Here is a 13,253-nt window from a genome sequence, read left to right as displayed (position 1 = left end):
TGAACTGTATGTGTGATGCTATATTGTGTATGGGAAAAAATATCTACCGTGTCAGCTACTAGAGAATATAAAATGCAAAAAAGCTGAGAGGCTTCAAGAGGTGATATATTTTATTGGTTAACTGCATATATTACATAGTGCCTGTCATACATACACTACACATTATAGCACCATCATACACTAGATGAATAATAGTGTGCGATGGTACTATAGTGTATGAACTGAGTGTACAGCACAGACAATGAAGGATCATGCACCAGATTGCTCCTACAGTACATGCACTATATTACTCATCATACACCATAGTACTCATCATACACCATAGTGCTCATCATACACCATAGTGCTCATCATACACCATAGTGCTCATCATACACCATAGTACTCATCATACACCATAGTACTCATCATACACCATAGTACTCATCATACACCATAGTACTCATCATACACCATAGTACTCATCATACACCATAGTACTCATCATACACCATAGTGCTCATCAAACACCATAGTGCTCATCATATACCATAGTGCTCATCATACACCATAGTGCTAATCATGCACCATAGTACTCATCATGCACCATAGTACTCATCATACACCATAGTGCTCATCATACACCATAGTGCTCATCATGCACCATAGTACTCATCATACACCATAGTGCTCATCATACACCATAGTGCTCATCATACACCATAGTGCTCATCATACACCATAGTACTCATCATGCACCATAGTACTCATCATACACCATAGTGTTCATCATACACCATAGTGCTTGTCATACACCATAGTACTCATCACCATAGTACTCATCATACACCATAGTACTCATCATGCACCATAGTGCTCATCATACACCATCGTGCTCATCATACACCATCCTGCTCATCATACACCATAGTACTCATCATACACCATAGTACTCATCATGCACCATAGTGCTCATCATGCACCATAGTGCTCATCATGCACCATAGTGCTCATCATGCACCATAGTGCTCATCATACACCATAGTACTCATCATACACCATAGTACTCATCATACACCATAGTGCTCATCATACACCATAGTACTCATCATACACCATAGTGCTCATCATGCACCATAGTGCTCATCATGCACCATAGTGCTCATCATGCACCATAGTGCTCATCATACACCATAGTGCTCATCATACACCATAGTGCTCATCATACACCATAGTACTCATCATGCACCATAGTGCTCATCATGCACCATAGTGCTCATCATGCACCATAGTGCTCATCATGCACCATAGTACTCATCATACACCATAGTACTCATCATACACCATAGTACTCATCATACACCATAGTACTCATCATACACCATATTATTCATCATACACCATAGTGCTCATCATACACCATAGTACTCATCATACACCATAGTACTCATCATACACCATAGTACTCATCACCATAGTACTCATCATACACCATTGTACTCATCACCATAGTACTCATCATACACCATAGTACTCATCATACACCATAGTACTCGTCATCATACACCATAGTACTCATCATACACCATAGTACTCATCATCATACGCCATAGTAGTCATCATGTACCATAGTGCTCATCATGCACCATAGTACTCATCATGCACCATAGTGCTCATCATGCACCATAGTGCTCATCCTGCACCATAGTGCTCATCCTGCACCATAGTGCTCATCCTGCACCATAGTACTCATCATGCACCACAGTGCTCATCATACACCACAGTGCTCATCATACACCATAGTACTCATCATACACCATAGTACTCATCATACACCATAGTACTCATCATACACCATAGTACTCATCATACACCATAGTACTCATCATACACCATATTATTCATCATACACCATAGTGATCATCATACACCATAGTACTCATCATGCACCATAGTGCTCATCATGCACCATAGTGCTCATCATGCACCACAGTGCTCATCATGCACCATAGTACTCATCATACACCATAGTACTCATCATACACCATAGTACTCATCATACACCATAGTACTCATCATACACCATATTATTCATCATACACCATAGTGCTCATCATACACCATAGTACTCATCATACACCATAGTACTCATCACCATAGTACTCATCATACACCATTGTACTCATCACCATAGTACTCATCATACACCATAGTACTCATCATACACCATAGTACTCATCATACACCATAGTACTCATCATACACCATAGTACTCATCATCATACGCCATAGTAGTCATCATGTACCATAGTGCTCATCATGCACCATAGTACTCATCATGCACCATAGTGCTCATCCTGCACCATAGTGCTCATCCTGCACCATAGTGCTCATCCTGCACCATAGTACTCATCATGCACCACAGTGCTCATCATACACCACAGTGCTCATCATACACCATAGTACTCATCATACACCATAGTACTCATCATACACCATAGTACTCATCATACACCATAGTACTCATCATACACCATATTATTCATCATACACCATAGTGATCATCATACACCATAGTGCTCATCATACACCATAGTGCTCATCATACACCATAGTACTCATCATACACCATAGTACTCATCACCATAGTACTCATCATGCACCATAGTACTCATCACCATAGTACTCATCATACACCATAGTACTCATCATACACCATAGTACTCATCATACACCATATTATTCATCATACACCATAGTGATCATCATACACCATAGTGCTCATCATACACCATAGTGCTCATCATACACCATAGTACTCATCATGCACCATAGTACTCATCACCATAGTACTCATCATGCACCATAGTACTCATCACCATAGTACTCATCATACACCATTGTACTCATCACCATAGTACTCATCATACACCATAGTACTCATCACCATAGTGCTCATCATACACCATAGTACTCATCACCATAGTACTCATCATACACCATAGTACTCATCATACACCATAGTACTCATCATCATACGCCATAGTAGTCATCATGTACCATAGTGCTCATCATACACCATAGTACTCATCATACACCATAGTACTCATCATACACCATAGTGCTCATCATGCACCATAGTGCTCATCATGCACCATAGTGCTCATCATGCACCATAGTGCTCATCATACACCATAGTGCTCATCATACACCATAGTGCTCATCATACACCATAGTACTCATCATGCACCATAGTGCTCATCATGCACCATAGTGCTCATCATGCACCATAGTGCTCATCATGCACCATAGTGCTCATCATACACCATAGTGCTCATCATACACCATAGTACTCATCATGCACCATAGTGCTCATCATGCACCATAGTGCTCATCATACACCATAGTGCTCATCATACACCATAGTACTCATCATACACCATAGTACTCATCATGCACCATAGTACTCATCACCATAGTACTCATCATGCACCATAGTACTCATCACCATAGTACTCATCATACACCATTGTACTCATCACCATAGTACTCATCATACACCATAGTACTCATCACCATAGTGCTCATCATACACCATAGTACTCATCATACACCATAGTACTCATCATACACCATAGTACTCATCACCATAGTGCTCATCATACACCATAGTACTCATCACCATAGTACTCATCATGCACCATAGTACTCATCACCATAGTACTCATCATACACCATTGTACTCATCACCATAGTACTCATCATACACCATAGTACTCATCATACACCATAGTACTCATCATCATACGCCATAGTAGTCATCATGTACCATAGTGCTCATCATGCACCATAGTACTCATCATGTACCATAGTGCTCATCATGCACCATAGTACTCATCATGCACCATAGTGCTCATCATGCACCATAGTGCTCATCATACACCATAGTGCTCATCATACACCATAGTGCTCATCATACACCATAGTGCTCATCATACACAATAGTGCTCATCATACACCATAGTGCTCATCATACACCATAGTACTCATCACCATAGTACTCATCATACACCATAGTACTCATCATACACCATAGTACTCATCATGCACCATAGTACTCATCATGTACCATAGTGCTCATCATGCACCATAGTACTCATCATACACCATAGTACTCATCATACACCATAGTGCTCATCATGCACCATAGTACTCATCATGCACCATAGTGCTCATCATGCACCATAGTGCTAATCATACACCATAGTGCTCATCATACACCATAGTGCTCATCATACACCATAGTGCTCATCATACACCATAGTACTCATCATACACCATAGTACTCATCACCATAGTGCTCATCATACACCATAGTACTCATCACCATAGTACTCATCATGCACCATAGTACTCATCATACACCATAGTACTCATCATACACCATAGTGCTCATCATACACCATAGTGCTCATCATACACCATAGTACTCATACACTACATATACAATAGTCCTCCTCATACGACGTATTACTTGTACACTGCATTCTTACTTATGGCTTTGAGTTTCGAATTGGCGACCATGTGAAGCTTGTGAGACTCAGAACCATGAGTCATTTTGTGTATGCAGTGTATGAGCGTTGCCTCTTTTCCATTATTAATCAATGTTTACTGTATGAGTAATATTCTAATCACTTCAAAACACATGATTACCCTGTTCGGTCTAACCTATATAAAATGGCCGAAACTAAGAGATCCAGAGTTAAATAAAGTCAACAAAGCTTTATTAAGACAAATATATAATGGTGCAATAGTGCACAGGCTCCCTAACGTAAGGTGAGAGGCTGAATAATAATATGTGATGTAAAAACAACAACACTGGTAAAGAACACCGCAGAGAAATGCATATATCCTTATATACTGCCTGGTACAACACTGGCGGCCTAAGCATACATAAAGTGCATAAGTATTACAAGTGTATGTGTAACCAGGAACAGTAATAATATCTACCTGCAGCAGATTCAGCGTCCCACCTCACCCCAACGTGCGTTTCGCAACCAGCTTCTTCTGGAAGAAGTGTATGAGAAGGACTGGAGCTTCTGTGCTATAGGAGCGATATAGGGTATGATGGGTATTTCCAGGTCATGTACAATACGGGTAATGAGTGTATGATTAGTGCTACAGTGTATGTACTCTATGAGGGATAGTGCATGATGGGTGCTACCATATATCTACTACTGATGGGTACTATATAGTATGTGCTGTATGAATTATACACTGCTCAAAAAATAAAGGGAACACTTAAACAACAGAATCTAACTCCAAGTAAATCAAACTTCTGTGAAATCAAACTGTCCACTTAGGAAGCAACACTGCTGACAATCAATTTCACATGCTGCTGTGCAAATGGAATAGACAACAGATGGAAATTATTGGCAATTATCAAGACCCCCTCAATAAAGGAGTGGTTCTGCAGGTGGGGACCACAGACCACATCTCAGCACCAATGCTTTCTGGCTGATGTTTTGGTCACTTTTGATTGTTGGTTGTGCTTTCACACTCGTGGTAGCATGAGACGGACTCTACAACCCACACAAGTGGCTCAGCTAGTGCAGCTCATCCAGGATGGCACATCAATGCGATCCGTGGCAAGAAGGTTTCCTGTGTCTGTCAGCGTGGTGTCCAGGGGCTGGAGGCGCTACCAGGAGACAGGCCAGTACACCAGGAGACGTGGAGGGGGCCGTAGGAGGGCAACAACCCAGCAGCAGGACTGCTACCTCCGCCTTTGTGCAAGGAGGAGCACTGCCAGAGCCCTGCACCTGCCTCCATCAGGCCACAAATGTGCATGTGTCTGCACAAAAGGTTAGAAACCGACTCCATGAGGATGGTCTGAGTGCCCGACGTCCACAGATGGGGGTTGTGCTCACAGCCCAACACCCTGCTGGACGCTTGGCATTTGCTACAGAACAACAGGATTGGCAAATTCTCCACTGGCGCCCTGTGCTCTTCACAGATGAAAGCAGGTTCACAGTGAGCACATGTGACAGACGTGACAGAGTCTGGAGACGCCGTGGAGAACGATCTGCTGCCTGCAACATCCTTCAGCATGACCGGGTTGGCAGTGGGTCAGTAATGGTGTGGGGGGGCATTTCTTTGGAGGGCCGCACAGCCCTCCATGTGCTCGCCAGAGGTAGCCTGACTGCCATTAGGTACCGAGATGAGATCCTCAGACCCCTTGTGAGACCATATGCTGGTGCGGTCGGCCCTGGGTTCCTCCTAATGCAGGACAATGCCAGACCTCATGTGGCTGGAGTGTGTCAGCAGTTCCTGCAAGATGAAGGCATTGAAGCTATGGACTGGCCCGCCCGTTCCCCAGACCTGAATCCGATTGAACACATCTGGGACATCATGTCTCGCACCATCCACCAACGTCACGTTGCACCACAGACTGTCCAGGAGTTGGTGGATACTTTAATCCAGGTCTGGGAGGAGATCCCTCAGGAGACCATCCACTGCCTCATCAGGAGCATGCCCAGGCGTTGTAGGGAGGTCATACAGGCACGTGGAGGCCACACACACTACTGAGCATCATTTCCTTGTCATGAGGCATTTCCACTGAAGTTGGATCAGCCTGCAATTTGATTTTCCACTTTGATTTTGAGCATCATTCCAACTTCAGACCTTCATGGGATATTAGTTGTGATTTACATTGATAATTGTTATGTTTTATTGTTTTGAACACATTCCACTATGTAATGAATAAAGATTTACAACTGGAATATTTCATTCAGAGATATCTAGGATGTGGGATTTTAGTGTTCCCTTTATTTTTTGAGCAGTGTATATTATACAATGGGTATTAGCGTATGTACTGTATAAAAAGCACTATAGTACCCACCATACACTATATACAGCCCATCATATAATATATTGCTCATACTGTATATACAGTGTATGATTGATATACAATGAATGTGCTGCACGATTGTTATAGTGTATGTCCTGTATGTGTGATACTGTATGACGGGCACTACATGGTGTACAGTCATGTAAAAGTACGAGCACCCCTGGCTAAAATTACTGTTATTGTGAAAGTTGAAGATAAAAATCCTGCATGGTTACTACCTAGTATCACTCCCTTTTGCAAGTATCACAGCTTGTAAATGCTTTATGTAGCCACACAACACAAGTCTTTCAATTCTTCTTTGGAGGATTTTCATCCTTTCTTCCTTGGAGAATTCCTCCAGTTCTGTGAGATTCCTGGGTTATCTTGCATCTTCTGCTATTTTGAGGTCTAATCACAAATTTTCAATGATGCTCAGATTAGCGGACTGTGAGGGCCATTGTAAAACCTTCAGCTTGCGCCTTTTGAGGACGTCTATTGTGGATTGTGACATGTTTATGATCATTATCCATGTGTAGAAGCCGTCCTCTCTTCACTTTCAGCTTTTTTCTTTTTATTTACAGATGGTGTTATGTTTGCATCAAGAAATGTTCTCCGTGCCATTGCCTGCAACACAACCCCAAAGCATGATTGATCCCTTGTCCCCCCCCCCCGCCTTGCTTAATGATTGTCGAAATGTTCTTTTTCTGAAATTCTGTGCCCTTTTTTCACCACACATACCTTTGATCAATGTGACCACAGAGTTCTATTTTAACCTCATCAGTTCACAGGACTTGTTTCCAAAATGCATCAGGCTTGTTTAGACTTTCTTGTGCATACTTCTAATTCTGAATTTTATAGTGAGCATGCAGGAGAGGTTTTCTTCTGATGACTTGAAAGCCATATTTGTGCAGGTCTCTCTGAACAGTAGAACAATGTACTACAGCTCCAGAGTCTGCTACATCTTTCTGAAGGCCTTTTGCAGTCATGCGGGAGTTCTTTCCGATTTGCCTCTCTAGCAATCTTATGAGCAGCTCTTACGGAAACTTTGCTTGGTCTTCCAAACCTTATCTTGACCTCCACTGTTCTTGTTAGCTGCCATTTCTTTAATTACATTTCGAACTGAGGAAAGAACAACTTGAAAACGCTTTGATATCTTCTTATAGCCTCCTCCTGTTTTTTGTTGCCTCCACCATTTTCATTTTCAGAGTGCTCGGCAGTTGCTTAGAAAAATCCAAGGCTGCTGTTTTTGGCACAAGGTTAGAGGAGGCTGGGTTTTTATAAAACTGGGAAATTAGCATAGCATGGCTTTTCTTAATGAGGAGGACAAGCCATAACTAACAAGCTAATTAGGGTCTGAAGCCTTGGTCACAATTATCCGTGCACACAAATCTCCAAGGGTGCCTAAACTTTTGCATCGGCCCTTTTTCAATTTTGTAATTTTTAAAATGTAAAAAATGACAATATGTTTTGCCTAAAATACAAAGGAAATGTCATCGGTAACTTTAGGCCTTTTAGAGATAATTTCATCTTCAACTTGCTTAATTGTTCACAATAACAGTAATTTTGATCAGGGGTGCACAAACTTTTACATGCCACTGTATATCATCCTCTATGAGTGATACTGTATGATGGGCCGTGCAGTTTAGGTGATTACTCGTGGTCTCTGGAGCTGCAGGTGGGATCTGAGGACAGTTTCCATGTTGGGGGAGGTTCACACACAGATTGTATCTGGAGGAAGTAATACAAAAACTTCTCGGCCAATCAGCTTCTACGAAAAGTGCCAAGGAAAAACTGACCTGTCATTATAGAGAAGTCCTGTGCACACGGCAGATGTTTGCTCAGAATTTACAAATTTGTCGTCAATTCCCCTCTCGGGTCAGGAGAGCGGAGGAGATGACGTAAACTGAAACTGTGACTTAAACCGAAACAGTTTCCCATGATTAGAGTTCTGTGTGAACGTCATACTCATTGCGCAGTGTTCCTTTAAGAGATTTAAAGGGCCAGTATCCCTATAGTGAGCTGTCACACCTATTGTAGGCGGAGGTCCCAGTTCTCCAGAAATATGACGGCAGCTGTGATCCTGCGGGCAGGGAGTGAGCTGCAGTTTCCCCATGAGGAACACTAAGCTCAGCTACTCCCCAGCCTGAAATGGCTGATAACAGAGAGAAATAGACTGCAAAAAAAAAAAAATCCTTTGCATCTGAATACAATCAGTTTCCTTTACATCCTGATATCTTGCAGGAAGCAGATTAGATTACTCCATAGCAGCCATAAATGATAGTGAGCGCTGCCGCTCCGTGACTTATAGGAATGAAAATACACAAACCGAGCTCTGCTACATCGAGCCTTGCACTGATAATACGGGTGTAGTGCGCGAATATGGGGGAGTCCATATCAAACACTTGCTGGCATGTACGTCCACCGCACGTGTGTGCTCCAACTGTGACGATTAGTGTCAGTGATCAGTAATGGTCGCTAGCGATTAATTGATCTCTCACGATCACCGGCCATCAGCTAGGACCCCTGGACGATCACCGGCCATCAGCTAGGACCCCCTGAGATCACCGGCCTTCAGCTATGACCCCTGGAGATCACCGGCCAGCAGCTAGGACCCCTGGTGATTACAGTCTGTCATCTAGGACCCCTGGAGATCAATGGCTGGCAGCTAGGACCCCTGGAGATCACCGGCCATCAGCTAGGACCCCTGGTGATCACCGGCCAGCAGCTAGGACCCTTGGTGATCACCGGCCATCAGCTAGGACCCCTGGTGATCACCGGCCATCAGCTAGGACCCTTGGTGATCACCGGCCATCAGCTAGGACCCCTGGTGATCACCGGCCATCAGCTAGGACCCCTGGTGATCACCGGCCATCAGCTAGGACCCCAGGAGATCACCGGCCATCAGCTAAGACCCCTGGAGATCACCGGCTGGCAGCTAGGACCCCTGGTGATCACCAGCCATCAGCTAGGACCCCTGGAGATCACCAGCTGGCAGCTAAGACCCCTGGAGATCACCAGCCATCAGCTAGGACCCCTGGACGATCACCGGCCATCAGCTAGGACCCCCTGAGATCACCGGCCTTCAGCTATGACCCCTGGAGATCACCGGCCAGCAGCTAGGACCCCTGGTGATTACAGTCTGTCATCTAGGACCCCTGGAGATCAATGGCTGGCAGCTAGGACCCCTGGAGATCACCGGCCATCAGCTAGGACCCCTGGTGATCACCGGCCAGCAGCTAGGACCCTTGGTGATCACCGGCCAGCAGCTAGGACCCCTGGTGATCACCGGCCAGCAGCTAGGACCCCTGGTGATCACCGGCCATCAGCTAGGACCCCAGGAGATCACCGGCCGGTAGCTAGGACCCCTGGTGATCACCGGCCATCAGCTAAGACCCCTGGAGATCACCGGCTGGCAGCTAGGACCCCTGGTGATCACCGGCCATCAGCTAGGACCCCTGGAGATCACCGGCTGGCAGCTAGGACCCCTGGAGATCACCGGCCATCAGCTAGGACCCCTGGAGATCACCGGCCATCAGCTAGGACCCCTGGAGATCACTGGCCATCAGCTAGGACCCCTGGTGATCACCGGCCAGCAGCTAGGACCCCTGGAGATCACCGGCCATCAGCTAGGACCCCTGGAGATCACCGGCCGGCAGCTAGGACCCCTGGAGATCACCGGCTGGCGGCTAGGACCCCTGTTGATCACCGGCCAGCGGCTAGGACCCCTGGTGATCACCGGCCGGCGGCTAGGACCCCTGACTGTGATCACTAACGATCACTGAATCGTCTATAGTGAACTTGACTCATAACCAGACCCCAGAGTCACTTCTGGCATTTTTTAAATTTTTGCGGCTACTCGGCCCCAGTCCTTAAAAAACTAGACTGGACATTACGGCGGTGCGGTGGTAAACATGGCGTAAGACTGGGCATCATGGCTTCTGGTGGATTTGCGGCATTTTCCTGTCGTTGCTCCCCGCAGTCAGTCCCAGTGTAACCTGAGAGCGGCGGAGGGCAGGAGCTCACCTGGGAGCGGCAGCACTCACCTGTGCACAGGTAAACCACCACCTGCTCTCCTCTCAGCATGGTCGCCGCTCTCCGGGGGGCTCTGTGTCCAAATCTTGTCACCGACTGTAAAGACCCCCAAACCATCCACGACTCTGATCACAGAAGTGATCCCGGCCGTCGCCTCCACTGATCCTCCTTCTCTTCCTGCCTGAAACCTGCAGGTAACGACCAATAGAAACACAGCGATGTCCCTGCCCGCCCATCCCCCACCCAGCTCTGGGCCTCATTCACACACACCCATTCATAGTGATATCATCAGACGGCATCTGGGGTTTACATAGGACTGCAGAGAAACCTGCCGCAGGTGAGAAACTCAGCTCCGCTGCATCGGCAGGTAATACCAGCAGAGATCTGTGCACGCTGATACATTGTCACAAAGCCTCAGCTGTGCGATTACAGCAAAATCAATAAAACAAAAGTAAAAGAAACTCCTGGAAGACACCTGGGTATTTTTTTTTTTTTTGCCCTTTTTTTTTCAGCTTTTCTTCATCAAAAACATCTGGAAAAAAAAAGTCAAAAAAAAAAAATTGGTAACGAAGAAAAAATGCTGCAAAAAAAATAAATAAAATAAAATAAAAAATAACGACAGGAAATGACCTCTGCAAAAAAAAAAAAACGCTTGGAAAAAAAAGAGAAAAGGAAAAAAAGCGATAACTGAAGAATCTCCTGCTCGAAAAACAAACCAGCAGAAAAAGTCACCGTGTGAACAAGACCTGAGGCCGGAAAACGCAAAGCGAATGGTAGATTTCACAACATGTGTGGAGGCTGCGGAATATCAGACAACGGAGTGTGGAGGCTGCGGAATATCAGACAGTGGAGTGTGGAGGCTGCAGAATATAAGACAGCGGAGTGTGGAGGCTGCGGAATATCAGACAGTGGAGTGTGGAGGCTGCAGAATATAAGACAGCGGAGTGTGGAGGCTGCGGAATATCAGACAACGGAGTGTGGAGGCTGCGGAATATCAGACAGTGGAGTGTGGAGGCTGCAGAATATAAGACAGCGGAGTGTGGAGGCTGCGGAATATCAGACAGTGGAGTGTGGAGGCTGTGGAATATCAGACAGTGGAGTGTGGAGGCTGCAGAATATAAGACAGCGGAGTGTGGAGGCTGCGGAATATCAGACAGCGGAGTGTGGAGGCTGCAGAATATCAGACAGTGGAGTGTGGAGGCTGCGGAATATCAGACAGTGGAGTGTGGAGGCTGCAGAATATAAGACAGCGGAGTGTGGAGGCTGCAGAATATTAGACAGCGGAGTGTGGAGGCTGCAGAATATCAAACAGCAGTGTGTGGAGGCTGCGGAATATCAGACAGCGGAGTGTGGAGGCTGCGGAATATCAGACAGCGGAGTGTGGAGACTGCAGAATATCAGACAGCGGAGTGTGGAGGCTGCAGAATATCAAACAGCAGAGTGTGGAGGCTGCGGAATATCAGACAGCGGAGTGTGGAGGCTGCGGAATATCAGACAGCGGAGTGTGGAGACTGCAGAATATCAGACAGCGGAGTGTGGAGGCTGCGGAATATCAGACAGCGGAGTGTGGAGGTCTGCGGGGCCGTCTCTATGGGGGGCACACTGTCATATGGACTGTAAAGAGATGTAGCTTCCTCTGAGCAGGTGATGAAGAGGGGTCACAGGGTCCTGATGAGGGGGCACAGGGTCCTGATGAGGGGGCGCAGGGTCCTGATGAGGGGGCAAAGGGTCCTGATGAGGGGGCACAGGATCTTGATGGGGAACAGGGTCCTGATGAGTGGGCACAGGGTCCTGATTGGGGGGCAAAAGGTCCTGATGAGGGTGCACAGGGTCCTGATGGGGGGCGCAGGGTCCTGATGAGGGGGCAGAGGGTCCTGATATGGGGCGCAGGGTCCTGATTAGGGGGCACAGGATCTTGATAAGGGGGTACAGGGTCCTGATGGGGGGGCATAGGGTCCTGATGAGGGGCACAGGGTCCTGATGGGGGGCACAGGGTCCTGATGAGGGGGCACAGGGTACTGATTAGGGGGCACAGGGAACTCATTAGGGGGTACAGGGTTCTGATGATGGACAGGCTCAGCAGTCACTATATTGGGGTCCGCTCTGGGCTCCGTATTCTGCTGTCTGATCTCTGGTCTGATCTAGGGGTCTGAGGTCACATTTAATTGTGGGGTCCAGTCTTAGAGCTGATTTTTATGGGGGTCTGGGTTCTGTATCGGGGTCACTTCTAAGGTCTAATTCATCTTGAGTCTAGTTTGGGTTTCTGAACTAATTGAGGGGACCGGGGGGTCTAGATTATTTGGGGGGGTCTGATTTGGGATCTGATAGGGTTTAGGGACCTGTTCTGGGGTCTAAA

At 46.1% G+C, this 13,253-nt stretch overlaps 1 protein-coding gene across 1 annotated transcript in view; it reads right to left on the bottom strand.

The window, feature by feature from the left end:
* GPA33 (glycoprotein A33) overlaps positions 1–11,319 on the bottom strand; it is a 29,508-nt gene extending 18,189 nt beyond the window's left edge. Inside the window, exon 1 of the mRNA XM_077293752.1 lies at positions 10,909–11,319. Coding sequence (XP_077149867.1) covers positions 10,909–11,014 — 106 coding nt within the window. The 5' untranslated portion in view covers positions 11,015–11,319. The remainder of the gene's footprint in view (positions 1–10,908) is intronic.
* Between the last annotated feature and the right edge of the window lie 1,934 nt (positions 11,320–13,253).

The sequence above is a fragment of the Ranitomeya variabilis genome, chromosome 3 (assembly GCF_051348905.1).
Source record: "Ranitomeya variabilis isolate aRanVar5 chromosome 3, aRanVar5.hap1, whole genome shotgun sequence".
NCBI lineage: Eukaryota > Metazoa > Chordata > Amphibia > Anura > Dendrobatidae > Ranitomeya > Ranitomeya variabilis.
This window is presented reverse-complemented; position numbering and strand designations above follow the sequence as displayed.